The 27620-nt window shown below is 56.5% G+C and overlaps 10 protein-coding genes across 10 annotated transcripts; 6 read left to right on the plus strand and 4 right to left on the minus strand.

Annotated features, from left to right (window-relative positions):
* Nucleotides 1-639: 639 nt before the first annotated feature.
* On the plus strand, nt 640-2126 carry CCM_00281 (FAD dependent oxidoreductase; the record flags this gene model as incomplete). The annotated part of the gene is made up of 2 exons (XM_006665441.1): nt 640-891; nt 951-2126. The coding sequence occupies 2 exons, from the start codon at nt 640-642 to the stop codon at nt 2124-2126; spliced, it is 1428 nt and encodes a 475-aa protein (XP_006665504.1).
* Nucleotides 2127-2202: 76 nt separating this feature from the next.
* On the minus strand, nt 2203-2572 carry CCM_00282 (uncharacterized protein; the record flags this gene model as incomplete). Its single annotated transcript, XM_006665442.1, has 4 exons — nt 2203-2267; nt 2318-2359; nt 2445-2520; nt 2561-2572. 4 exons carry the CDS (start codon nt 2570-2572, stop codon nt 2203-2205), a joined length of 195 nt encoding a protein of 64 aa, XP_006665505.1.
* A 769-nt stretch (nt 2573-3341) lies between these two features.
* On the plus strand, nt 3342-6011 carry CCM_00283 (uncharacterized protein; the record flags this gene model as incomplete). Its single annotated transcript, XM_006665443.1, has 2 exons — nt 3342-3723; nt 3856-6011. The coding sequence occupies 2 exons, from the start codon at nt 3342-3344 to the stop codon at nt 6009-6011; spliced, it is 2538 nt and encodes an 845-aa protein (XP_006665506.1).
* Nucleotides 6012-8483: 2472 nt separating this feature from the next.
* Nucleotides 8484-9649, plus strand: CCM_00284 (Protein kinase-like domain; the record flags this gene model as incomplete). The annotated part of the gene is made up of 3 exons (XM_006665444.1): nt 8484-8627; nt 8680-9453; nt 9611-9649. The coding sequence occupies 3 exons, from the start codon at nt 8484-8486 to the stop codon at nt 9647-9649; spliced, it is 957 nt and encodes a 318-aa protein (XP_006665507.1).
* Nucleotides 9650-9855: 206 nt separating this feature from the next.
* CCM_00285 (NADH-ubiquinone oxidoreductase 24 kDa subunit) lies at nt 9856-10997 on the plus strand (the record flags this gene model as incomplete). The annotated part of the gene is made up of 3 exons (XM_006665445.1): nt 9856-9984; nt 10246-10536; nt 10644-10997. 3 exons carry the CDS (start codon nt 9856-9858, stop codon nt 10995-10997), a joined length of 774 nt encoding a protein of 257 aa, XP_006665508.1.
* A 543-nt stretch (nt 10998-11540) lies between these two features.
* Nucleotides 11541-13400, minus strand: CCM_00286 (Kelch repeat type 1; the record flags this gene model as incomplete). The annotated part of the gene is made up of 1 exon (XM_006665446.1): nt 11541-13400. One exon carries the CDS (start codon nt 13398-13400, stop codon nt 11541-11543), a length of 1860 nt encoding a protein of 619 aa, XP_006665509.1.
* Nucleotides 13401-14415: 1015 nt separating this feature from the next.
* CCM_00287 (uncharacterized protein) lies at nt 14416-14719 on the minus strand (the record flags this gene model as incomplete). The annotated part of the gene is made up of 2 exons (XM_006665447.1): nt 14416-14573; nt 14668-14719. 2 exons carry the CDS (start codon nt 14717-14719, stop codon nt 14416-14418), a joined length of 210 nt encoding a protein of 69 aa, XP_006665510.1.
* A 741-nt stretch (nt 14720-15460) lies between these two features.
* CCM_00288 (uncharacterized protein) lies at nt 15461-16397 on the plus strand (the record flags this gene model as incomplete). Its single annotated transcript, XM_006665448.1, has 2 exons — nt 15461-15524; nt 15604-16397. The coding sequence occupies 2 exons, from the start codon at nt 15461-15463 to the stop codon at nt 16395-16397; spliced, it is 858 nt and encodes a 285-aa protein (XP_006665511.1).
* A 748-nt stretch (nt 16398-17145) lies between these two features.
* CCM_00289 (uncharacterized protein) lies at nt 17146-21731 on the plus strand (the record flags this gene model as incomplete). Its single annotated transcript, XM_006665449.1, has 5 exons — nt 17146-18204; nt 18252-18694; nt 18764-18804; nt 19130-19548; nt 19608-21731. 5 exons carry the CDS (start codon nt 17146-17148, stop codon nt 21729-21731), a joined length of 4086 nt encoding a protein of 1361 aa, XP_006665512.1.
* A 2843-nt stretch (nt 21732-24574) lies between these two features.
* On the minus strand, nt 24575-25414 carry CCM_00290 (speract/scavenger receptor domain-containing protein; the record flags this gene model as incomplete). Its single annotated transcript, XM_006665450.1, has 1 exon — nt 24575-25414. The coding sequence occupies one exon, from the start codon at nt 25412-25414 to the stop codon at nt 24575-24577; it is 840 nt and encodes a 279-aa protein (XP_006665513.1).
* Nucleotides 25415-27620: the final 2206 nt, after the last annotated feature.

Genomic DNA, 27620 nt, shown 5'->3' on the forward strand with positions numbered 1-27620 from the left:
CAGAAGGAAGGCTAGACAGAATCTGGCTTGTATTGGCACAGAACCCGAAGCGGTTGCTACTCATGGATGAATTTTGGCGTTTAAGGATCATGTAAATATATACGTATCATAGTAGATGGGAGGACATCGATAGGACCTGGAGGAGATATGGATCTCAGCAAGGGGAGTCGCGAACATATTAGTCGACGTTTATTTTGTTGCGTATGAGTCTAACGATGAAATGGTATGAACACATTATGGCTTAACTATTTCTTTTTATCATTTGTGACACAGTGGTACAGTGTGCTCTCGAGCAAGTTGTTGATTCGAGGTTCCTAATTGTTGCCCGAGCTTGTAACATCTGCCTGACTTGGGCAATATCGAGTGCCGGATCAACGGGCATTGTACCTGACGCTTGCGATGATTGTTGGGCGACGTGTTGGGCGACACGTCGAGGGAGTCGTCGTCATCAGGCTGCGTCAGACGTTGAGGTTGTAACGTGGCGCTATGTACATATGTATGCCCATCTCTCTGATAATAAGTTGCCTGGACACCCCACCCGGGCCAGTCACAACAATCAACCATCAGGTCATCCGAGGCCATCAGAAAAAAGGCCAGCGACATACAGAAACATCTCTGTCATCTTTTCTGCTTCCCATCATGACGCAGACCAAACTGCAAGAGGGCCAGGCCGAGCTGCCGACGGCCGAGAGCACCCACTCGTACTGGCACCAGGACCCGTCGCCGGCGCTGCTGGGCCACCGCACCACCAAGGAGCTCCCGGCGTCAGCCGACGTCGTCGTCGTGGGCAGCGGCATCACGGGCGCCTTTGCCGCGCGGACGCTCGTGGAAGCGGGACGCAGCGTGCTGATGCTCGAGGCGCGGGAGGCGTGCTGGGGGGCCACTGGCCGGGTACGCTGCAAACGCACAGTGACGCATCTCTCTACGCAGCAACTGACATTGGGAAACAGAATGGCGGCCACTGCCACCCGCTCGTCTTCATCAGCAAGCCCAACGTGGCGCAGTTTGAGCTGGACAATTACTTTTACATGCGCGATTTCGTCCGCGCCCACCAGGTGCCGTGCGACTGGGAGTCGGTCGGCGCCGTCTGCCGCCTGTCCACCGACACGGAAGCGCAGGCGGCCCAGGAGAACGTGCGGCTGCTGCGCCGCCACCACCCGGCGCTCGCGGACAAGGTGGTGTACGTCGAGGACGTTGAGGAGCTGAAGCGGCTGCGGGTGCCGGGCGCGCGCGCGGCCGTGGTGCATCCGCATGCGGCCAAGCTGTGGCCGTACAAGCTCGTGGCGTGGGTGCTGGAGGCGCTGCTGGGCACGAATGACCAGTCGCGGCCAGCCGGTGTCCGATTCAACCTGCAGACGACGACGCCCGCGACGCACCTGCAGCGGTTCGGGACGTCGTGGGTGCTGCACACGCCGCGCGGCCAGGTCGTCGCCAAGCAGGTGCTGCTGGCCACCAACGGGTACACATCGCACCTGCTGCCGCGCATGTCTGCGCTGATCCGGCCGATGCGCGGGCAGGTCGCGGCGCTCGTGCCGCCGGCGGGGTACGCGCCGCTGGAGCACACGCACATCTGGGGCACGCCCGCCGAAGCGGACGACTACCTCGCGCAGCGCCCCGACGGGGTGCTGATCCTCGGCGGGGAGCGCTCGGGCGAGGCGGTGGTGCGCAGCCAGACGTCGCGCGATGACGAGCTGGACGGGGACGTGAGCGCGCGTCTGCGCCGGGCCGCGCACGGGGTGATTGACTTGCGGCCCGGCGAAGAGGAGAGCGAGGAGCTGCGGGCGGTGTATGAGTGGACGGGCATCATGGGATACTCGGCGGACGGGCATCCGTGGGTGGGCGAGGTGCCGGCGATACTGGGCGGTGGTGGAGGGGGGCTGTTTGTAAGTGCCGGGTACACGGGGCATGGGATGCCGGCGGCGGCGAGGAGCGGCGTGGCGGCGGCGAATATGATGCTGGGACGCGGCACGGGGGATGTGCGCCTGCCGAGGGAGTTTGCGGTGACGCCGGAGAGGGTGAGGACGGCGCCGGCGGTGGTGCTCCCGGAGACGTGGGAGGATGAGATTAGGATGAATGCGTTTTGGATTGAGAAGGAAGATGAGGTGGCTGGAGAAGAGGACATGTAGCTCGTCGTTGGGGATTAAGGCTGGGGCTTGTACCAGAGCGATGGGATGGCATGTTCATGCGGCGACGACGACATATTTATGCGTTTCGGTTGAGGACAAGCTTGTTGGTTATTGCAAAGAGCAAGAAAGCAGCGAGCCATTCTGCGAATTTGAATTACGTACCGCATCTTCGACGTGGTCAGTTAACTCACCGTGTTGGTTTTCGATATGCACAACTGGTGCCCGGTGGACTCCTAACTAGGGAACAGAACATGCCTTGGTATGTCGTCAGTCAACAAGTCATGACGTTTTTGGATAAAATTCCCCAGCAATTCCTACTGCACAAATAGCTACATTGCAGGACCATGTCCACCGGCAGCACTGAATCGCTAGCTCGCTGGCGGCAGTTGGCCGGCTTTTCGTGACCTCGTATCGCCGGGCACGGATGCCCTTACAAGCGAGGTCATTGCAGATTGAGTTGACAAGAGTTCTCTTTCCTCTAGAGAACCAGCTGCGGCATGAGCTGGCAGGCTGTAATGCAGCATACCTTGCATTTCAATCACATCATCCGCGACTCCAAGACAGTTGCCTTGCATTCAATTCACATCCGCGTCTCCAAGACAGTGCCGCACTTCAATCACATCCGCGTGGTCAAGACAGTAAGCCAGGTCATGAAACACGAACTCTGATGGAATATCGTGTTGGCCCATGCACTGAGAGGGACGTACTCGTCAAGTACTAGTAAACAGGATGCTAGAGCGAATCTTGCTACAGTTGAATGTAATTGTGGACACAGAAGGTACATCTAAATCGCAGCGCAGCCTACGAACAGCCTAATACCTGTGATACGTGATTTTCTCGTTGGTTGTGACACTTGTGCGTCACCGGTCAATGGGATGGCATCTTCAGCGCACGCATTCAAGTGTCTTGCTTTGGCCTCCTCGAAGCCGAATCAGTGTTTCCGTCAATATATTGGAGAATTGCAAACTGCGGAAGATCGGTGAGACATTGGAAAGAATCCATCCCGTCTGCAGGATAGGATCCAAGTAGCCAAAAGTCCGGTATGCCAAGGGTCCAAAAAAAGCAAACGACGGTTGATACCTAAGGCAGCCACAGAAGAGCGCATATATAGGTATCCGGTGTCACACAGAGCTTGACATCAGGTCAACTGTCCATGACTTTGGACATGCGGAGAGTTCTCCAGGGCAACCACTACGTTTCCTGTCCTGATTCGCAATGCAACGGCTGCTACTTGTACGATGGCATCGGCTTCTGCGCCTTGAGCGGCAGGCACCCTCCTGGTATCGGGAGCGTTTACGCGAAGAGCTGCTGGAACGTCGCGAGGCTCTGACTCCGTTGCAGAGACTGAGCGAGACTGCCGACGTCTTTTACATTCTCAGCCGTGCCGTGCATGATGGCTATCCGCTTCAGAGCGTGCCGCCGTTCAAACCGATACGTCACATTCTCGTCTACGCCTACATGGTCTTCAAATACACATCCAGGTGGCTGTTTTACCGCGTGGCTGCCAAGGCTTGCCGTTCCGCCAATGCCGGCCAGGTGCGAGAAGTGATCAATCCAGCCAAGAAGCACAAGGTCGGGGAGGTGGCCTCTCGCCATGGTCTGAATCACTACGAATACCAACGAGCGTGCTTTCGCTTAAGAAGGTTCTGGCCTCTCCTCCCATGACCTTTTCTGCGCGAATGTACGGCATAGTTACCACTACTGAACCATCACTTGCCTTTTCTCATAGCACTTACTCGCTCAATTCGCCATCGTCCCGACATGACCAGCAACATGGCTACAACGACGGTGTCGCAGGCATCCGCGGCTACGGTCGCTACCGATATCGGCTCTGACCCTGCGTCTGACAAGAAGCCCGTTATCATCGGATTGTACGGACTTCCGGGGTCTGGAAAGTCTACTTTGATGAAGGAGATAAAGCTTCAAGTTGGCCACGAAAGCTTTCTCTTTTACGAGGGATCTGAGTTGATATCCACCCTCGTTGCTGGAGGCCTTGCCGCTTTTGAGAAACTTGACCAACAGCAAAAGCGCCTGGTGCGGGAGCGGGCAATGACCAGTGTTACAGAAGAGTGCTTGGCTCAAAACCGCGCTGCTCTGGTTGTTGGCCATTACATGTTTTGGCCAGAAGGTGAAGCCGCAGGCGACGTTGTTATCACTGCGAGAGACCTTGGCATATATACACACATCATCTATCTGAAGGTGCCAGTCGACGCCATTCGCCAACGTCGGCTGGGCGACACGCACCGGCATCGCCAGCCCGTGTCCACTGCACACTTGGAGCAGTGGCAGAGCGCCGAGATTGACCAACTCCACGGGCTTTGTAGACAGCATTGTATCTTGTTCACAACTATCCCGCCGCATTCCGAGCCGTTCCCTTTTGCCTTGAAGTTGGTGCGCCATTTCGAGCAGACCAACGCGAGACGCAACCTCGCTCTCGTCATGAGCAAGGTCAAAGTGGCACTTGAGGGCGAGGAGCGCGCAGAAACTGTCTTGGTTGTCGATGCGGATAAGACTCTGGCGGGAGACGACGCCGGTTCCATGTTTTGGCAGGCTGCAAATGGTTCTAGCCAAGATGCATTGGAGATGTGCCCGCTCAAGAACCTTTTCAGCAGTCCGCTCGGCTATTCCGAGGCCGCATTTCGCCAGGCAACGCTCTTGTACGAAGAAGCTACCAACGAGACGGACTTTGAGGCCCTGTGCGAGAAAATCGCCTCCTCGATTACTCTACACCCTGAGTTTATCACCCTTTTTCGGCTGGCTTGCAGCCACGGGCACATACGAGTTGTTGTACTGACCTGCGGAATTCGACGCGTCTGGCAAATTGTTTTGGACAAAGCTGGCCTTGGGCACAGCATCAAAGTCGTTGGTGGTGGTAGGATCACGGATGAGGTTGTAATGACCCCGGAGACCAAGGCACGAGTTGTCTCGAGTCTTCGAGAGCAATCCGGCCTCTATGTTTGGGCCTTTGGAGATAGCACACTTGACTTGCCAATGCTCGAGGCAGCCAACAGGGCCATTGTCGTCTCTGGTGACACTCGAACTCGAAGTTGCAGCATGGAGAGCGCCCTTCGCGAAGCCATTGATACCCGCAGATTCTGCCCCAAGCAAGTGCTCCTCCCGCCGCACGCCACTCCACGCTTAGACGCTACAACGCTGCCGCTACTAGCATTCTCTGATGCCGATTTTGTCCAAGAGATCGTGCGCCGCCGCGGCACAGAGGCAAATGCCGCCGTCTCCAGGTCCGCGCCGACTTGCAGCGGCACCGTGGTCCACGCCACGGACACCGGTGCGGCAAGACTGCTCATGTCTCCGACTCGCGATGCCTCGGTAGCCGGAGCAGAACTCAGGCTCGCTCACGAGGAGGTTGGCAAGTACCTGGCGCTGCGCTATCTCACGGAAGTGATTGGTGTTGAGAATTTCCATGTACCACATGTGCAGGGCCACCAAACCACCGGGTTCCGCCTTGCTCACGAAGCCCAGACGACAATCATTGCGCTCATGCGTGGCGGGGAGCCAATGGCCTTCGGTATCAGTCGGGTGTTTCCAAGAGCCATGTTTCTGCATGCTTTTGGTCCGGAAGACATCAAGCATCACCACCTGGAGAACCAAAAGAATTTGATTCTGGTCGATTCAGTGGTCAACAGCGGCAAAAGTATCATGGATTTCCTACGCCATGTCGCTCGGCTCAAGCAAAATCTCACCAGAATTGTGGTGGTGGCAGGAGTGGTTCAGAAGGAAGCGGTCGCTGACGGCCATGCTTTGCGAACGGAGATGGAGCAGCATCAGGTCAACATGGTAGCCCTGCGAGTATCAGACAATAAGTTTACAGGGACCAAAACTACAGATACTGGAAACCGGCTCTTCAATACTACTCATCTGGCCTAAGCCTGTTGTGATCAGTACTAGGGGTCTATCTAGTTACAACCACGTTGTGTGGTGACGTCCGGCATCATCTTATACGCACACTGTCTTTGCTAGCCAATTCTTGTCCTTACTATTGCTGCCTACTGATTTGTCAATCTTCATGTGCACTGTAATACATAGTAGGACAATGTAGTACCTGGTGGTAGGGAGGCGGACAACCCTGAACAACAACCCCGTACAAGCGCAGCTCAGAGTCGATTGCGTGGCAAAAATCTGTCCAGAGCAACCTATATGCTTTGTGACCGGCTCCCACTGAAAATGCAACCGCGGATGTGATTCGACGATGTTGCCTGGGAGGAGAGCGAGCGCATCGAGCGTGAGTGGATAAAGTCCCTTTTTGAAGAGTCAACGAACGCTACGAGCAATTGGCGATTTCATCGTGAAGCACTGGCGTGGTATCCCCACGGAGATGTGCGATCCAAAAGCCGGCACTTTCAACGCTCTATTCCGCATGAAGTCTCAAGATGGCGGCGAAGCTGTGATTCGATTTCCTAAACCTGGCGTCACCATGTTCCCCGAGGAGAAGATTCGCAACGAGGTCGCCATGATCAAGTACATCCAAGACCGCGCCGGTATACCGGTGCCGTTTATTCTTCACTGGGGTACGAACGCGGAAAGCCCTCTTGGATTGGGCCCTTTCATCATCATGGAGTACATCAACCACTATAGATATGGGGGCGGCTCTCAACACACCAGGCCGTGGCACGCAAGACCGACCCATTCTCGACCCAAACATTGAACCTGCCAAGCTCGAAATGCTCTACCGCCAGGTGGCAGATATCCTTCTTCAGCTGTCTACCTTGGAGCTGCCAACCATTGGGTCTCTTCGGGAGACTGGCAAGTTCTCATGGGATGTGACACACCGCCCCTTGTCTATGCATATGAATGAGCTGGTTCAATAAGGCACCCTACCACGAGCGAAATTGCCAGATACCATCTTCACGTCTTCATTGAACTATTTAAAGAGCCTTTCACAACTACACATGGAGCACTTAGCTTCGCAGCGGAACGATGCCATAGAGTCCAAGGAAGATTGCCAACGAAAGTACGTCGCTAGACACTTGTTCCAAAAGCTCGCAAGTGAAGAGAAAATTGTATGTGGTGTGCATAACGATGGACCGTTCAAAATCTGGTGTGATGATTTGCGACCATCGAATACTTCTTGACGCGAATCTGCAAATTGTAGGCGTTATTGACTGGGAGTTCACGTACGCCGCACCGGCCGAGTTCTTGTTTGCGCCACCGTGGTGGCTGCTTCTCGAGCAGCCTGAGTATTGGCCGAATGGTATGAACGAGTGGTCATACATGCACGAGACTCGTATGCAAACATTCTTGAAAGCTTTAGAAGAATGCGAAGCCTCCACTACTGCGTCTCGCAAGGTGCAGGAGGGCAAGCACCAGCTTTGCCCAAAATGCGCCAGAGCTGGATAGCAGCGCGTTCTGGGTTGTGTACGCGGCTCGAAAGAACTTTGCGTTTGATGTCATTTGATGCCGTTTTTTGGGAGAAGCTGGATCCGAAATTCTTTGGCCCTGGCGGACCGCCCGAGGATGCCTGCAAGCGGAGGCTTGGCCTGCTCGATGATGGAGTCAAGAAGAATATGGAGTCGTTTGTCGAGCAGAAGTTGAAGGATAGCGAGACGAGAGATTTGGCATGGGAGCCGTATGAGTTGATTATCGGGAGTTAGAACTATAAGTACTCGCGGAATAGAGCTATTGCCCGATCGGAAAGCGGTGCAGCACAGCCGTCCAAGTGCCTCGACGAGATGGTCGCTAATAGTAGCCACCGGGGGAGTCGAATTGCCAGAGTGCCCAACAAGAGGAGGCTGGCTACTTCGCATTGTGACAGCAGTACCTGGTCAACAACACGTGAATAATCCTGCCTGCCTCTGCCTGTTAGACTGCACCGCTTGATACAAGGCGTCGGCCCCTGTTACGCTGCATCTCAAGTCTGAATGCTCTGGGTGAATTTTCTACTTCTTGGCAGAATGGTTGGGTATATGACGATGTTCTCGGCGAAATTGGAGACAAGGATACCCCAGCTTCCGATTTTGAGAGATGGTTTTCATCCCAAGTTCCAGTGAGGACGAGGTCGAGAGCTGCTCTCATCAGCGCAGCTTCTTGCGGCCCTTCCCAGCACAGTATGCCATCCATCCAAAGATCTTTGGCCTGTTGCTAGGCGATTTTGATGCTGTATTTACAGCCATCGCCTCCAGCGATGAGTGGTTATCGGAGAGTTCACTGGACCCATATTTGTTTTGGCTGTGAGCTTATCGCTGATAAGATAAGAACCCCCTTCCCGATAATGGAAAGGGGAAGCCAGCTCACAAACGAATTCGACATAGGGACCAGTGACGAACTGAATAAAGGGCCCCCTTTCAAAAAATACAATCAGCCCTCTCGCAAATCCAGTCCTGCTTTTCGCATTATTAGCCAATGATTCTCGCTAATAGTCGTGCATCACTGCTGCCGCTATGGCGGTATGCTATCGCGCAGTGCACCAACTTGTGGAACCTCATACTCAATTCCCTGAGGAAGCAGCGTCGGCTGTCGCAGGAGGATACAGCCGAAAAATCAACGGTAGGAACGACCTGGGTATTTGCAAACACGTTCTAATAAAGAGTTACAATAGAGGGTTCCGACGCCCAAGGCACCCCCCCGACATATTACCTACTGGCCAGTTCCGGGATCATGGCAACGAAGAGAACATCCTAATTGGTCAAACTCCGTTTTCCAAGTGCCAGAAAATCCGCCGCATGGCACCATTTATTACGTTACAAAAGGGAAGCAAATCAGCTGCGGAGCCACGGCACATGTTGAGCTGCTTCCATCAGGACATGTTATCAAGTACCCAAAGTCGAACCCATACAACCCCACGGAAGAGGACAATCATCGAAGAGACATGAGAACAGAGGCTGAGATCTACCAACGAATTGGCGAATGCCCGTATGTTCCCAAACTAATCGACTGGGACCCTGAGAGTTGCTGCCTAACTCTAGAGAACTTCGAGAAAGGTAATCTGGCGGTATATCTGACATCGTCCGCATCGATATCTTCCGAGATACGACGACAGTGGACTCTGCAGGCAGCCTCTGCTGTGAGTGCGCTTCACATGGCAGATGTGATTCATTGCGATGTTGCACCACGTAACTTTTTACTCAACGGGTCTCTCAATCTACATATTGCCGACTTTGCTGGTAGTTCGGCTGCCGGGTCACCGAACACCATCGCAGCTGGAGCTAGGTTTCAACCGCCAGGTTGGAGCTGGCATCTCCCGGCCAAAGCGGCGGACGATATCTTCGCCCTCGGCTCCGTCATGTACTTCATCATGGTTGGCGAGGAGCCTTATGCTGAGCTGCCCGAGGCTGATGTGGAAAAGCTGTTCCAGGAAGGGAAATTTCCCCAAGTATCCCACCTCGGGTGTGGAGATGTGATCCAAGGCTGTTGGGATGGGAGCCTTGAAACCGCACAAGAAGTCGTCAATAGTTTAACTGCATTGTATACTACGACAACAGACATAGCCCCAGTTGGCTTATTATAGGCGTAAAACTTACAACTTACAGTGGGCGTCGCAGCACAAATGCTGGTCGCTTTACTTTTAGCCGGTATTTACCCACCACTCCATCTCCGACCAATCACAGCAACGTATTTTGCAAGCAGCTTCCAATTGGTGTCGGGAGGACATTTGCCAAAAGCTCCAATTGACTCTCACCCTTCTCCCCATCTCGCCACGGCCGTCGACCCCCCCGCCCATTGACAACCCATCTCCGCCCTCGACCGGAGGACAATCAATACACAAACCGTCACAATGGCCAGCAAGCTCGCCCCCCTCTTCCGGTCGTGCGTCCGCGCCTCCTCCGCGCGAGTCGCCGTCCGTCCCCAGATCAGCCGCGCCTTTTCCGTCTCAGCGACCCGACCGAGCGATAACCTCAACGTGGTAAGCATTGATCAGTGATGCATAACGTCCAATTTCTGTGCAGTCCCCCCGGCGGACTCCATCGAAACTCACCGGGCGAACAGAACCCCCCGAGAGGAGCCAGCGGACAAAACGGGAACAGAAAGAGAGTTGTGGCAAGGCGGCGAGACGCCTCATTCGCACCGCTCTCTAGCTGTGTCGCTCCGTAAAGTTGATGAGCTGGGAAACGCAGGCGATTTGCAACACAGACGAGCGAGGCCGCTGACAATTGAACTCTCCTAGCATCGCAACACGCCCGACAACAACCCCGATATCCCCTTCAAGTTCAGCGCCGAGAACGAAAAGGTCATTGCCGAGATTTTGAAGCGCTACCCTCCGCAGTACAAAAAGGCCGCCGTCATGCCCATTCTCGACCTCGGCCAGCGTCAGCACGGATTCACCAGCATCAGCGTCATGAACGAGGTCGCCCGCCTGCTCGAGATGCCACCGATGCGTGTCTACGAGGTCGCCTCCTTCTATACCATGTACAACCGCACGCCCGTCGGCAAGTTCTTTGTCCAGGCTTGCACCACTGTACGTTGAAATTTTTTGGCTCCCGTCGGTGTCGAGATGCTTTCCAGCTCCCCGCTTGTCCGGGTACCCAGACACGCAGCACCACCCGACTAACCCCCCCCCCCTAGACTCCCTGCCAGCTCGGCGGCTGCGGCTCCGACGTCATCGTCAAGGCCATCAAGGAGCACCTCGGCATCCAGCAGGGCCAGACCACGCCCGACGGCCTCTTTACCTTTATCGAGGTCGAGTGCCTGGGCGCGTGCGTCAACGCCCCCATGATCCAGATCAACGACGACTACTACGAGGACCTGACGCCCACGACGGTCGTCAAGCTGCTCCAGGACCTCAAGCAGGGCGCCGCCACCGGCAAGACCCCCGCCGCCGGTCCCCTCTCCGGCCGCCAAACCTGCGAGAACAGCGCCGGCCAAACGAACCTGACGACGGAACCCTGGGGCGTGGAGACGACGCGGGCCGATTTGTAAACTAAGAAGAATGGATGGGGAAATAGAAGATGGGGGAGCTGGGGCGCAAATGCCGACTCTATGTAGTGGCTTGTGCACGGCGTGTCCCCCAAAAGCCTTGTAGCCACACCTTTTACATCTTTGCTTTTTTTCCTTTTTCACTTTGACGGCTGCCATTCTGTTTCTCGTCTACGCTTCTCCGTTGGTCAAGGAGGACGGACGGCAGACGGTGCACATTGTTGGATGGATGGGTGGGTTGGAGGCTAGAATGGACTTGTACATATACAGAAAAACAATGACCAACTAAAGCTACAATATCATGGCACTGTATTTTTGAAGAACACATGGGGCAATAGACGCGGAATTGAGTCATTCAAAGGTTTCATTTTTCATAACTAGCGTTTGGGTTGATCCATTGTGGCATTGCCCAGTTTCAGATGCCCAGTTGCCAACATTCTGCGGCTTATTCTCGCCGTGTCAAGCAGCGCATACACAATTTGTACATAACTCGCACACCGTTACCTTCCGCCTGCTACCCCTCCAGAGACAAGCCTCCTCGTCTCCTCACAGCCGCAGGACCCAGCCGTCACCGAGCCTGGCGCCGTCCTCACCCACGCCGCCCCAGACCAGAAGCCCGCTGTCCTCGAGGTTGTTCATCGGCGCGCCGGCCAGCCTGGCACGCGCCGGCGGCAACCCCTTGCCAGCATGCTCATCCTCGTCGTACGGCCGCGCCGCCACGCGCGCCCACCGACCCTCGCCCGTCTTGCGCCCGACGGCCTGCATGACGGCCGCCGTCACGCTCGCGGCCGACATGCCCTGCGGCGGGGCCCAAAACAGCCACACGTCATCCAGCGGCCGCCGGCGGCTACTGCTGCCGGTGCCAGCGTCGCCAAAGGCCAGCACCAGCGCTTCGCGGCCGCCGCCCATGGTCAGGGCGGACAGGGTGGCGCCGGCGCGCGGGCACGGCCACGCGTGCTCCTCGGCGTCGACGACGATGGGTGCTGCTGCTGCTGCGCGCCGCGGCGAGGAGAGCGGCGTCAAGGGCGTCACGGTGCTGCTGTAGCTGCTGGTCGCGTGCTGCGCAATCGTCTGCCACCCGTCGCGCGCGCGCACCGCGACCTCGACCATCTTGTTGCTGCTGCCGCCGCGTCGCCGGTCGTCCATGGTCTCCACCTCGAGCGGCAGGTAGTCGAGCTGCCCGCCGAGCGGCGCGCCGCCGCCGCTGCCTGAGGAGGTCGAGGCTCCGCCGAAGCGGAAAAGCCGGCTCTTGCTGATGCAGATGGCGGCGCCGTCGCGCGCGGGGCCCGGCGCGGCCGGCAGCTCGGACCACATGCGCGAGTGGACGTCAAAGGCCCAGATATCGCTGCTGCCGCTGCCGCTGCTCGCGAGGCGGCCGGCGTGGATGAAAAACGTGCCGTAGCCCCGCGACTCCTCGTCGTCTGCTGTCTCGGCGACGTGTCCGACGGCGGGCTCCTGCGGCTGGCCGGCCACGGCCCAGTCGCGCCAGCTCTGCGCGCGGGCGCGGAGCGTCGTGGGGCTGGCGGGCGAAGGCAGGAGAGGAGGCGAGGTCGGGATAGCGGTTGTGGTGGTGGTGGACGGGACGCCAAAGTCGCGGGGCTTGTCGGCGGCGGCGGCGCAGTGGAAGCTGCGCGCCGCGGGGTGGATGGTGATGGCGCCGCCGGTGACGGCGGGCGCCGGGTCGAGGTGGCTCCAGGCGCGGGTGCGCGTGTCAAAGACCCAGACGCGGCCGGCCTCGTCGAGCGGCGGCGGCGGGGTGTGATCGTCGTCGTCGTCGTTGTCGGGGGAGGAGGAAGAAGCGTGGCTGTGTCCGCCAAAGAGAAAGATGCGGGTGCCAATGACGGCGGTGGCGTGGCCGGCGCGCGGGGCGGGGACGTCGGCCAGAACCGGGCGGGCGAGTTCCATGGCGCGCTCCTTGCCCTTGCCCTTGCTGCGGGGGCTGCTGTGGCCGGCGTCGGAAGAGGCGACCGACGCTGCGGTCTGGCGGTCGTCGTCGGCGGCCGGCTCGTCTGGCGTCTCGGGGACGGCCTTGATGCGGAGGTAGTCGGTGCTAGCGCCGCTCGCGGGAAGACGCACGACGTGCATGTCATTGTCGGCGAGCCCGTCGGCGAGCTCGCCGCCAAAGATGTAGGCGCAGCCGGCGACGATGTCGAGCGAGTGGGCGGAGCGGCGTAGCGCGGGGATGTCGTCGTCGTCGTCGATGCGCTCCCAGGTACCGTGGGGTCCGGGGTCGGCGGCGGCAGCGGCGGCGGGGTTGAGACGACGCAGATCAAACTGCGGCATCGACAGCGCGGGGATGTTTTGCTGGGCGCGGCTGAGGAGGCTCTGCTGGGTGCTGGCCATGTTTTGCTGGGCGTGGGCGAGCAGGTCCGTCGTGCGGCGCCTCAGAAGCTTGACTTGCTCCATGGCGATGTTGGGGGTGGGTGGATTTTGTTGACAGTGCCGGCCGGGTTGTTGTAGGAGCGGGATAAAAAAGTAGTTGGGTGAGGGAGAGGGAGATGGAGAAGGAGAAGGAGAAGATGGGATCAACAGTGCTCTGGGGGTTGTGCAGCGGTGACTGGATGGATGGTGAGTTGGACGATGACGTACTAGCTCGCCGTGATTGAATGGTTTATTCAACGGCCCGAAGCTTACAGGAGGGATCGTAGGCGATGAGGAAAGCTGGCGGGACAGCTTGTGACTCGCAGGTGAATATTTTGAGGGTAGCGCTTCAAACTGAAGAGGTAAAGAAGACGTAATCTACGCACATGAAAGCCTCGTCTGTTGTCTGTTGTCTGTTGCTCTGGCACAGCCCGTCTGCCCCGGATACGAGTGGGTACGACTCGTCGCCGCAGCGTGGCTGATCCAGCGTCTGTTTCGAAGAGCAATCATGGCGTGCGAGGTGAGATGTTGCGTGTCACGTTGATGAAAAATGAGGTCATGGTATCGAAAGGCCATGTTTTGCTATCGAGTCTCATGACGGGAATGGTTTCTGCCAGTCGTTGCCGCATATCGATTGAACGGCTCAGTGAGTTTGGCTGGTTGAGTGAGCGGCCGGTTGAGTGAGCAGTGAGCAGTGAGCGAGCAAGCCTTGCGAGCGACTCCGCTGATGAGCTATTCTTAGCAGCCGCACCAGCACCAAGCCATGTCTTTAAAATTGCGGCCACGCTCCTGCAGAATGAATGGCCATGCGCGGGATAACTAGTTAACCTTTTCCAAAACTTTGATGCCGCCAAGGTTGGCGCAGTATCTCCGATATTCGCTGTCGATGCATCTCACCAACGTGTAGTGAATGTGCGAGGTTTATCGCAATGTGCGTCCAAACGTCCAAACGACAAGTCGCCGACCATCACTTTTAGTATGGGGCAATGGATCTGAGGTGCCCATGTTTTCTCTTTCCATCTGTCAATCCCAGAGCACAGCGACCAACATAAAATCTTGTTCAGCAAGCGCTTCCGAGTCCAGCAACCTCTTTGCCTTGTCCGTCTCCGAGTCTCCTTGGGCGACATCTCCTTGACATCTCCTTGCCCGACGTGACAGAAAAGAGCCGCAAAAAGGCACCAAGACCTCGACCCCATCGGCCCCAACGTGGCGGCCGAGCTAGAACAACTTCACAGCCTCCAGTGGAGAAGTACAATGCAACACAGCGCTTACTGCAACCATTCAACCCGTTCAACAGCCTGAGGCAACAGACCAATGGTGCTGCCATTGGCTCCGGGGCCGTCCTTGTTCTGCTTGGCGGGCATGTGGCAAGGCTGATCTAGCAATGGCCATGCTGACTGGCTTCAAATCCAAGGCCACCCACCCGACAGGGGGTTGTTTCCCATTCAATGCTCTTTGCTTTTGACCAAGGAGGTGGCGTTGACCAAGAACTTGTTCATTTGGAATTTCCTTGCCGATAGACAGAGTTGTTGAAGAAAGGAGAGCTGTCGTTTTGTCTGCACGTCACTCACGACTCACGGCTGGTTTATTCTAGCCTTCTTATAGATGGCGAGATTGAGCTTCACTCAGTCAATTTGCTAATAGAGCAGCAAATTTCCATTTACTTGCCAGGAGGGCCATAGCAAGGCTGCTTCTCTTGGCCTACACTTGTCTTAATCACCACGAATTACAGCGGACAAACTCCTCTGATCGACACCCTTGCCTCCGCCTAGGCGCTGGTCCTTTTCCACCACACCATCATGCAGACCCCCCCTGCCAGCTGTATTTCTCTGAATCAATTTAGCTGATGCCCTGAGGGATCCAGATAGGTGCTGCGGCCCCCCCCCTCCAACCCCCACTGACTCTATCTTTTCAGCTTGGTGATACAAAACGCCCTGCACCCGCCGCCGCCTTGCTTTCTTTCCTAGTGCCCGAGTTCTTGCTCCTGGTTGCTGCCAAACCTGCAAGTCTTCTCCTGGCAGCAGAAAAGTATTGACCCGATAGCGACAGACGCAAGCCGTTGTATCTTGATCATAAGCGTCGCAGCGCAAACATCCCCCATCATCATGGCTGCTCAGATTACGGACAGCCCCAAGTTTGAGGGATGGTATATTCATCCCGATGGCACCAGTACGCAGCTCTTCCTGGTACCCAACACTCGGCAGTTTGAGTGTCTCTTTTTCGATTCCTACTAACACCCTCGCCACAGCCGAAGCCTTGACCTGCCCCCAAGGCACGTTTACGGGATCAGGCAAATTCGCCGCGTGCTGCGGCCAGTCCAAGTGCGCGATCGCCACAACCTGCAAGGACAACAAGCTGACCTACGACAACTTTGCCATCGGATCATGCCCGGGGTCCGCCGTGTGCCAGACCATGTCCGTCATGGCGGCCCCCGGCGCCACGGACGTGACCTCGAGCATCTTTTGCGCCCAGTACTGGTACGCCATTGAGGCCTACCGCGACACCGTGCCCGTCACCACGGCCTCGGCAACCACGACGAGCAGCAGCAGCAGCAGCAGCAGCAGCAGCACGTCGGCCTCGACCGGCAGCACCCCGACGAGCAACACGGCCAGCTCGACGACGGATCCGAGCAGCAGCACCTCACCGCTGGGCACCACGGCCCCGACACGACCAGCTGCCTCGCCCGACCCATCCACCGGAGGCAGCGCCAGCAAGGCCTGGATTGCCGGCGCCGTCGTGGGGGCGCTCGCGGCGCTTGCGCTGCTCGCGTTCGCCATCTGGTTCCTGCGCCGGCGCGCGCAGAAGAAGAGGCTGGCCGCGGCGGCCAACGCGCCCCAGGAAATCGGCGGCTACGAGCGGCCCGCTGACGGCAACTGGCAGAACAAGCAGTACTTTGGCGCCTCGCATCCCAAGTCGGAATCCACCTCGGCGGGCTACTATGCGCCCGTGCAGCAGAACCAGGTGCATGAGCTCCCCGGTGGCGAGCAGGTCGGGCAGGTCGGGCAGAGCGAGCCGAGGGTCCAGGGCGAGCAGAGGGGGTGATGGCAGGATATTGGATTAATAGTCGGGAGCAAGGCAAAAGGGGATAGAGAGGAGGGAGGAGTCGCGGTCGGGGGAGTTGGGATTTTTGTTTCTCTCATCACGAAGCTGGGCGTTTTTTTTTTTTCGCATACAAGAGCAATTTCATGCATATAATGTATTTGTACATACTTTTCGCAGCGGATTTTACGAAGCCAGCAAATTCTAATTTTATCCTCCTCCATTCCTCCCAGCTGCAGTTAAGCGCCCGAGATGAAGTGGCTGGGCTGTGCAAGGAACCAACTGCCGTCCCATCAACGCGGGCCGTCCCGCGCTCTTGGCCTCAGCCGCACCTTGACTATCTAGTTGAACAAAAGTGAGGGATGATTGGAGAGGCACTTGCTTTGCACTTGTTGGACGTACCCTGTACAGAGGTCTGTCGCCTTTCCCAATGCCAAACAACACCAGAGTACACGCAATGCGCCAAGTGTCTGTGTGCGCATTTCTCTCTACCCTAATTTTGCGACTACAAAAAACCTGCTTGACACCCCCAAAAGGCGTTTGCCCTGCCCGTTTTCAAGCTGCAGAGAGGGTTGCATCATGGTGGGCTGCAGCATGCAGCACCCTCGGCCTCGCCTGAGCGGCTAAACCACCAGGCTGGCGCGTAGAAGCTGTCGTGCATCAGGCAAACCCGTCGCTATTCCTGTCATTCCTTTCTCAATTTTTTTTTCATTCTCTTCTTTGCAGCAAGTGGCAGTGTCTAGTAAACGTCATGAACGAGATATACGAAAAGTTGGCCGCCGCAGGGCAGCTCGCGACGTGCTGCGGGGAGGCGGCGCTCGAGTTCGACAACAGCGCCCGTGTCTGCGACATATACGAGGTTTGGGTGCACAATGACAGCGGCGACGTCGTGCCGCGCCTCGGCCAGGTTGATGCCTCCGCCGTGCCTGGTTGGCTGCGCGACAGTCACGCAGGCAACCCGGGTCACACGCTGCTTCTGCGGCTCGTGCTCGTCACCATCCGGACGGCCGGCACGGCGAGGAAGCTGGTTGGCATCGCGAAAGACACCCACCGCCAGCTGACCAAGGCTTTCGGGCTGGAGCTGGCCCACGAGTTTCTTAAAGGCACCGTCACGAGCGTCACGGCGTTTCCCGCCGTCGCCGTCGCGCCCGCCGGTGCCGAGCGCTACTGTTATGCCTTTAACCACGCCCCCAAGCTGGCGGCCATCTGGTCCCAGCTGCGCCCTGCCACCGCGGAGGGATGCGCCAAGCAGGCCGCCGCGACCGAGGGCATTATATACATCACAGACGGTGCTGGCGGCGACCCCGCCCAGAAGCGCGCGGCGACGCCCGCCACGGCGAGCTTCGCGCCGGGCGACGTGCTCCGACGCCTGCTGCAGTCGCCGTTTTGCGCCGACGTGTACGCGAGCAGCATGGCGCCGGCGCTGCTCCTCGCCATGCAGCTCGGCTTCGAGACGGACCTGGCGCAGAGCCGCATCAAGGTGGCCATCCGCGCCATCGAGGCCGCGACGGGCTACCACACCTTCAAGAGCCGCGTGGCCGCCTCGTCCACGCACGCCCGCCTCAGCCAGCTGGCCGTCCGGGCCAGCGGATCCGCCACCAAGCTGGCCAGCGTCGACCGCAAGAGCACCTCGATGCAAAAGGTGCTGCGCTTCGTCGTCAAGGAGCTGGATAGGGAGGCGGTTGGTCCGGCGGACACGGCGGCGCAGCGGCTCCTCCGCCACCATGTCGGCGTGCTCGAGGAGAGGCTGGAGATGCAGATGCTGGATACCAGGTATACCATGAAGCGCGTGGATATTCAAATCAATGCTGTGGGTGCATTTTCAATGCGATATATCAAGTCTCGGAAGCTGACTAGGCGCAGATCTTCAACATGATGACGCAAGAGGACGCCTTGAACGGCATCGAGCTGGCCCAGTCTACCCACCTGATTGCGCACGCGAGCTACCGCGACTCGTCCTCGATGAAGACGCTCGCCATTGTCACCATGTTTTTCCTGCCCGGCAGCTTCGTATCGGCCATGTTCTCCATGCCCATGTATGAATGGGCCAAGGCGGACCCCGAGTCCCCGTTCATCGGCGTCGGCCTCCTGCCCCAGTTCCGCCTCTACTGGGTCATCACGCTGCCGCTGACCACGGTCATCTTTGGATTCTATCTGTGGTGGCTGTGGCATCTCAAGCGCCAGAGAGACGCCGAGTTTGATTCCGTATCCCGCAAGAGCGCCGACAGCAGCGACGGCGAGGAGGGGGATGACGTTGTCGAGGAGCGCCGCCTGGCGAGAAAGAGACGACAAACTACGCTGTAGGGCAGCGTAGTCGCGAATCTTGATTCTACCAGGCTCGATTTTTTTTATAAAACTTATGACGATAGTATGCTTGCTATTATTTTCTTGTCTGTTTGTGGAGGACTCGGTAAGCACTGGCGGCTGCAGCTTTGATTGGAAATATTCGATGAGCTCCGGAGCCTCAGGTTGGCTTCTATTAAATAATATAGTGTCAAGATTGGAGTGTGAGAACGTATATTTAATTCAAATGAAAATGATGCAAATTGTATTTTCGGCGTTGTTATAGTCGTTGACGCTTTTAGGTTCAAGCGTGGCGCGCATCTTGGTCACCACGCACTTCAGCATCAGCCCCCCGCCAAACACGCAACCTGCCACCTTCACTAAACAAGCGGCCACGGCCCAGGTTCGACGTGGGAGACTGGGCCTATAGAGGAGAGCACTAACTAATACAGCTTCCGAATTCCACTACTCGAGTAGGCTTTGCGCTCCCGCACCTTTGCGACAGCCCGCCATGGCAGTGGCAGCCCCTGCCCCGCGCATCCCCGTCCCCGCGCAGCTCGGCTTCCTCGCCATCTACAACCCGTCTCTGGGCACATCCGACGACACAATCGACGACCAGATTGTCTACTATGCCTCGGTCACGTCACAGTCCGTCGCCCCGGCCAAGCGACGCCGCGCGCGCACCCGGGGCCGCCCGACCGACGGCATCTCCCCCGAGGAGCGCAACGAGCGCCTGCGCCAGATTGGCCTGGCCCAGGGCATGGTCAGCTTCAGCCAGGGCTTCACCGACGGCGAACCCGTGGATGCCATCGAGACAGAGACGACCAGGGTCGTTGTGCGTGAGCTCGAGTCTGGATGGTGGATCTTGGCGGTAAGTGGACTAGACGAAGTCTTGCTCGCGAGAACATCGGTCGCTAATTTACTGCAAAGAGCATTGATCTAAACAAGACGCCGTTACCGCCACGACTCCTGACGAAGAATAGCGAGCCGCAAGAGGAAAAGTACGATTACAATACCAAGGAGATGAAGCCCGCCGCGCTCATCTTGCGGGACCTCCAGCGAGCCCATCGTATTTTCTTGATGCATCACGACGTCTCCATGAGCTCACTATTTTTGCGCCTACCACGACATAAATTCGTTGCCGTCCTCACCCGCTACTGGGATCTGTACTTGTCAACGTGGAGTGTCTCTCTGCACGGAAACCCCGCCAGAGATATTTATCAAGGCATTAATATCGCAGCGTCGGGGGAGCTGGGTGTCGGCGTCGGCGAGGAAGAGCGTGGCAGCGGCGAGCGCGAGGTTCTGGAGGGTCTAGTCGGCAGGACCGAGGGCCTTGTGGACTTGATGGTGTCCAAGTTTGGCGGCGAGGATGGTGACGAAACAGACTCGAACAGTAACGCTCCTGCGCCTTGGCTGGGCAGCGGGAGGGAGCCCTCAATAGACGACGGGGCGATATTCCTGGGCACGGGTGCGCTGTCCAGAAAATCTCTAAGAGACGTGACGCACTGGATGGAAGACCTGTATACCTGGGGAGAACATGCGTACGGCGTGATTGAGAGCCCCATTTCAACACGCAAGACTCGGACGAAGAAAACCGACTCTCGGGACGATATTCCCAAGACCTCCGAAGCGGACACAAAGGGCTCGAGTCGGACAAATCCTGCACAAACGTCGACACAAAGCAATGAACCGACGGCCAAGCAGCTGAAAGACAAAAAGTCCGATCCTTTAACGTCCAATCCATCCAGTGCTACTACGGACACTGGGACGATTGAAGAGGGCAAGGGCGTCCAAGTAGCTAAATCACAAGTTGGTGAAGTTGAGGATGGCAAACTGGATAAGATGGTGAGCTATCTAAAACTCGGCTACGGCCAGTATTGGACCATACCCGGTGTCGCCAGTCTGTCTGGGTCTTCCACCGATCAAGCTGCCGATCCAAAAGAACGACCCAGCTCGAAAGCGGCCGAGTCCGCGCCCCCCAAAAGACCCACCCTACCGAAGCCATCCCCATCGCAGGAATCCGCGGGTCACTATCTCATCGGCCTTAAAGGCGAGATCGAGGAAGCGTACGGCGGCGTGGACGACGGCGGCGCGGAGGCCTCTGATGAATCAGACTCCGAGCGCGACTCTCGCACCGTGTTACGCACCATCCATGTCGAGCTAGATAACAACGAAAGCGGCAGCGGCTTTCCCATCCACCCGCCGCAGCAAAACCCGGCGGCAGGTGCCACCCTGACGGAAGCGCAGATGCGCGGCTCTCTGCGTCCCGGCGCCAATGTCCAGGAAAACAGCAACGCGGAGAAGCTGCGCGTCGTCGTGTACGTCAACCGACCGTTCCTCTTTGTCTTTCTATTCCGTCTGCGGACCGACTCGCTCGCATGGGACGCGCTCTACCGATCGCTGCACTACCAGCTCGCGCCGCTGCGCCGGCCGCTCCTCACCTCGACGCGCTACCGTCCCGAGCGGCCCGACACGGGCGGCCGCGCTGCGGGCATATACGACCTCGTCTGGAATCCTTTCGACCTCACCGTACACACGACGGTGCCTAACATCCCCGATGATCACCTACACCCGGCTGGCGAGCCGTCGTGGTCCCGCGCCGACGCCGTCAACACGCACCTGCACGTGCTCCACGTGTACAGCAGCACGCGGTCGCCGCGCGTGACCGACTTGGAACGCACGCAAAAGACGAGTCGTGGGTGGTGGATCGTCTGGACCCGGCTTGTGCTGCAGCAGCACCGCGAGGCTGGGTCGTCGCGGGCGGTGGCGATGCAGACGCCGCGGGGAGGAGGGGACGGCAGCGGCGTCTTGTCGGCGCCGCCCTCGCCTCGGCTAGGGTCGGAGGCGGGTGGTGACGAGCTGGGAGGTTCGGGTTTCTTGGGCCCGGCGGTGACGAGCAAGGAAATTGTTCTGATACGGCGCGCGAGTGACCACGTCTCGTCGGTGAGCAGCAGCTTGATGGGAGGTGGTGGGGTGGACTCTGTGGGAAGGTTGGCGCAGGGGATCGGTGTTGACACGCGGAGATATGTAGAGGACTTGCTCAGTATGCTGTAGGCTTCAATTTTGGTTGTCTTTTCGGGGGTGTTGGTGAAGCACCGTGAGAAAAGACTCGGACTTTTATTTCAGCGGCATTTTGGAGAGTTTTAGCTCTTGGTATGGATAGGCGCCCGGTTTTGATACAAAATACTACATGATGAGCTTTTCAATAGCTATATGCGAAATACTTAAGGCGCAGTCCGAAAAACCATGGCAAGCAAACTCGACGCTGCGAAGTGTCGACGAGTTAACCTATGCCAGAGATTTTCGCTTATTACAGCCACGTTCTTGGACAATAGTCGCGCCAGACGCAAGTAAGAAAAAAAACCAAGCCAGAGCCAGCTTTGCTGGAAACGGCAAAAAAAGAAAAGATTTCTGATGAGAATGGGATTCGAACCCATGAGGATTGCTCCACCAGGAAACATATTAAGGTGTCCTTAACCTGGCGCCATAACCTGTTTGAAGTTGTTAGACGTGGGTCGGCTAGTAAGGTGCTGTGAAGGAAACATACCAACTCGGCCATCTCACCAAATGATGAAAGCCGGGGTGGCTATTCTCTTATATGAAGGCCAGCAAGAAAATTGCAGCTTTCCGTCACTTCACATCCATCGCCACCCGCACATCTGCAGCGTTTACACTAGTCCGGACAGTAATGTCCTATTTTTTTGTCTGGCTAATGAGAGTAGAAGAGTTTTCTAGCGGGATGGCAGATTTCTGGAGAGTCACAGAACATATGGCAAAGTGCTCAAGTCGTGTACTTGTCCTAGATTCATCGCCCAGTCAGCGCACACGACCACCAAAGATAGAGGGGCGCAGGCGGAGACAACAATAGTCGTCTAGAGTTAATAAGCCAGAAAAATCACGTCGTAAGAATACAACAGTAGTTCGAGCATAATGCAAGCATCGGCATTGCAAGATCTAGATTTCAGGCTTTTCGTCTGCGTGCGTGGTGAAGGGACTGCAACCCACCCGCCGCCCGTTGTTCTGATGATGACGGGCACGTCTAAGAAAGCAACCGGCGTGGGGGAGAGGGTAACACGCTTGAAACAAGTAATATAAAGATATGCGTATCTTATTGCATTGGATGCAATTATACAAGATACTCCGAGCCCTCCTGCACGCAGAAAACTTGGACAACCACGGGAGTACAGTGAGGGTAACATCCTGCCTGTTAATAGGAGCACATTATGGGTTTAAAAAGAGGATGGACGGGTAGCTGTAAGGGGTGTCTCGAAAAATAAATAAAAATAAGGAACATCATCGACGTAGGGGAGCAAAATGCACAGATTAGAAGGACCTCATGCGTTGGATTGCACCTTATGCATATGGACCGGAGAAGGTTCTCAAGCATTGGATTAAGCGATTCCATGCAATGGCAAAAATAAAAACAGCCGACCCATTAGTAGGAACAGTTCCTGCAAAGGGGACAAACGGACAGTTCGGGTATCCTAGTATGTATTTATCTCAGGCAGGCTACAGCTCGGAAAGATTTGTTTGTCCAGTTGTGCGTGATTCAGCTGCATGGTATAATTGAGGGTCGTGCGCCTCTTCTTCAGCTCCTAATGCTGCTGATTTTACTGGTGTTCCACTGCTGTGACCTTATAGTATTGAATAACTCCTCTGGAATGCATGATTGGTGAGATGGCCGAGTTGGTAAGCAGCCCTGAACAACTAGCCCTTGTCAATCACTAGTGCTAACAACTGTCATAGGTTATGGCGCCAGGTTAAGGACACCTTAATATGTTTCCTGGTGGAGCAATCCTCATGGGTTCGAATCCCATTCTCATCAGAGATCTTCTTTTTTTGCCTCTACTCTCTATTTTGATGTGGTATCATCAAGTCGAGACAAACATCAATAGTAACTGCCTTTTTTTTCTTCTCTCTCTCTCTCTCTCTTTCCTAACCTCTATGTGCTGCTTACCCGAGTGATTGGAATCAAGTATCCATAGTTCCGGCTTTGTTTTGCCCGTGTTCAATGACAAACCACGGAAACGGGAAGACGCTGCCGATGTTGACGCTGTTTGAACCTGAAACAACATTGCCGCATGTCCTCATAAAATTGACTTCAAACGCGACAATCTAGGCATTTGCGCCATTAAAAACGAAAAACAGTCTTGCTACACGACCGCGTTGTCAAGTTCGTCCGTATTGTTTCATCCCGGGTAAGCGGCGCTCGTCCCGAGTGCCGACCTAGCTGGCGCTCGCGCTCGTAGCCGGACGCGAAATAAAATAAAATCGCGCAACATCGGACCAGCCCATGTCCAGCGGCTACGGATGAAAAAGGCACAAGCGCACTGATTTTGCCCATCAAGTCAACGTACACCCGGCGTCTAGAGACGTTATATTTAATTCTTTATTGACAACAGACGATATTTTGCTGCGTGGGCGACTAACAAAACTTTACTTGGACTCTTGTTAGCCCACGTGTCCAGACCGCACAACTACTCGTAGTATTCAACTTGCTTAACAGTGAAAATGACATCCCCATCGCCTGCCTACTGGCAAAGTTTGAAACGACCAAGTTCTTTTTAAAAAAATTCAATTCATTCAACTGACTATATTCAGGGATATAGTGCTAGATAATTTCCATGTCTATATCCCGGTACATACGTTCTATCTATAGACGAGTGGGTTTGTTTGCGTGTCTCATAACGTCCTGTCAATCTCCAAGACCAAGCTGAGAAAGAGCGAATGACGGGAAAAAAGTCTATATACGTAGAAGTAAAGAGTGAAATGAATGGTCTCGCCATTTCCAGATGTATCTGTGAGCGCCTCTCCAGGTCTCGTCCCGACAAGGTTGAGAGAGCGACTCGGGTGCGCAAGGCTCCAGCCTCGCAGCTCACATAAGCAAAGAAGCGTGCTTAGTTGAAAGACCAGGTAACCTTGGTGCGGCCAACGCCGAGGTCACCAAAGAGATCGAGGAAGGCCTTCTCGCTGACATCAATGCTGCCGGGTTCGCAGCTGGGGCACTTGTCGCGAACCTTGGCCTGGACGGACTTGCCGTTGCCGAAGATGGTAATGGTCTTGTCGCACATGGGGTTGCCGTTGGACTGGGCACCCATGAGCTTGCTGGAGAGGGCGACAATGTTCTCCGTCTTGTCCTTGCCACTATCGTCCTCACCGCAAGCACCGAGGCCGACGGCGTAGTAGGTGATGTCGCCCGAGTTCGTGCCAGTCCCGCTGCCACCGGCGCTGTCGCTGGGCTTGGCCACGACGGGAGAGGACTGAGGAGCCGGAGCCGGGGCAGGAGCAGGAGTAGAAGTAGGAGCAGGGGCAGGAGCAGGGGCAACGGAGGGAGGAGCAGGTGCAGCGGTTGTGGTAGGCGCAGGAGGAGGAGGAGGAGGAGCCGAGGAAGAAGGAGGAGGGGGAGGAGGAGCAGCGGTGGTGGTAGGCGCAGGAGCCGGAGGAGGAGCCGGAGGAGCAGCAACGGGGGTCTGCTCGGGCTGCTCAGGCGCAGGCGCCTGCGAGGCAGTCTCAAAGAATTGGCCATTCGACGGCTCAGGGAGGATGGTAGCCTCGGCGGTAGGGACGGACTGGCCAGGCGTGACGTAGAGGGTGGTGCTCACGTCGACGATTTCGGTGACGGTCTCGTACTTGGTCACCCACTCAACCTCGGTGACGGTGACGAGGTCACGGCGCTGGACGGGCTTGGCCGCGACGGCGGCGAAGAGGGCAACGGTAGCGAGAGCGAAGGACTTCATGATGACTGGGTGGTGACTGGCTGTCAAAGCGAGTTGGTTGCGGTTGTTTGGTAGTTGGAAGGGCGCTAGGCACAGCGAAGCGGCAGAGAGAAAGATGATTGATGATTGATGATTGAGACGTGAGTTGTTGCAATGGTTGTTGGCGCAGCCAATGTAGTGAGTGTGAGTTGGGCGCGTAAAGCGTATAGTGTTGTCGTGAGAGACGAGGGCTGCCGGATTTATATAATGGGCAGTTGAGGCGTAAAGGAGAGTTTGGGCGATGCAGCTATCTTGGCGAGCTTAAAGGAGGGAAGCACGGCAAGAATAAAAGGAAAGTCGGTTGAAGAAGAAAAGAGGGAAAAGCAAGAAGGAATCAGAAGAGAGGGAATGTATTTGTGTGAGAGATGCAAGTCGAGGTGAGAGGGTGGAGTGGGCAGATGGGGATGGGATTTGTGGAGGGGGCACATACAGGTACAAAGTTACAACGAATGGATGGTACCTGGAAGGGGTGACATGAGGGGGGTTACAATGGTGTGTTTGCCCGGTGCAGGGTGCCTGAGTTTGGGCTGCGGCGGTCCTGTTGAGCCACGGCAGTACCAGTAATACCTGATGAAAAGGTACCTGAGTGGCTGAGGGACCTGACTAGCGGAAAGAATTCCAGGGGAGAAAAGATGGAAGGGGGGAGGGACGAGCAGGGGACCGACCATGACAAGGGCCAGACCACAGACCGCAGAACTGGAGGCCCAAGATAGTGGTTGCGTCGTGTCACTGGTGGGTGTGCCAGGGTGCCCGCACTGCCACTGGGCGGGAAGCGACTTGGCAGGCCGTCAAGAGGAAGGATTCGGGCTGATCTGAGGCGCATCGGTTTGGTGGACCGTTTTTTTCTCATTCATTTTTTTCGTTTTTCATTTTTCATTTTTTTTTTGTTTTTACTTTTTCATATGTCAGGTTCACACACACTAAACCCGCCCAGCCCGCAAAAAAGGTCAAGAATAAACCCGCTGTGGAACTGGCGGTTGGCGGTCTAGAATCTCGGTCTAGAATCTTTTCTGCCACATGGCGTGCGTGGTTTTTGGTCGCCGCTGTCAAAAATTCAATAGGCGACATTTTTTCGCATCCTTGACTTTTCATTCTTCTTGCTCTTGTTGGTTGCCTGACATACATGCGGAGCGGGCTGCAAGAGTGGGCAGGTTCTTGTCGTCCCTCCCCCGCGAACCGCCATGATTCAGGTCAAACGGATTTTTATCTCCCGACAATCAAGATGCAACAGACTCAATGCAGGTACAATAATACCATAGCCTTTTGCATCAAGTCGACAAGTCATAGAAACATGTGTCCGCGCTCCTTCATGCACGGTTGCACGGCTCGACGGGAGTCGCTCCCAGATGGAACCACAGCCACACAACCTTTGCAGGAAACGCAACGTGATTGGCCCAACCCAGGGCCAGGCCTCGCACCCACCTCGTCAATAGGGAGGGAGGGTACCTGCAACTGGGTGACGAATATCGGCTCACTGCATGTACCAGATGTACCAGATGAGTCTGGTCTTCTGTCTTCTATGTACATGCAGGCTGCAGGCATCCTGTCCACGCACGCCAGCGGCCGGTCAATACCCAAATAGCCTGCCGCTGCCAGGGCCTGAAACTCTGCGCTGCAAAAGCCCTCCCCCGACCCTTGCCCTTGCCCTGGAGCCTCGTGCCTCGTACCATACTGTACCTAGTTACTGCCTGACTCCACCGTCCCTCGCCAAAAATACTGGTATCCACGGCTGAGCTGTCCAGGTACTGGCCGCTCTTGATTGGCTGTGTACCTCGCGCTATCCTACTTCCGGGCGACTCTGTTTGGCTTCGCCATTTTTACACTTTTTCCCGTTTCCCCCTTCTTCTCGCTTCTAACCATTCCTTCTTGTTGTTTGTCGTCGTCGCCAGCCCCTTTCTCGTATCCCGTTATTGCGTTTCTCGTCGCCATGCAACCACTTTGCTTTGCCTCGCCGCCGACGCGCACGTTTTTACCACTTCTCAGATGACAGAGTACAAGCCAAGAACACTTGGTCCCTGCTCGACACATGCCCATGCCCATTCCCGGGCGCGCCTGTCGTGCCACCCAGCGCTTTGCTGGCAAGAGACATGAGAGACATGCACAAGGCCTGTTTCGAAGTGTCACTCGTGTCTCACAGCCCTCTCGGCGCGGAAAACATTGTTCCACTGGTCCTCGTGGATTCCTTTCT

Source organism: Cordyceps militaris (assembly GCF_000225605.1).
Source record: "Cordyceps militaris CM01 unplaced genomic scaffold CCM_S00001, whole genome shotgun sequence".
Lineage (NCBI taxonomy): Eukaryota > Fungi > Ascomycota > Sordariomycetes > Hypocreales > Cordycipitaceae > Cordyceps > Cordyceps militaris.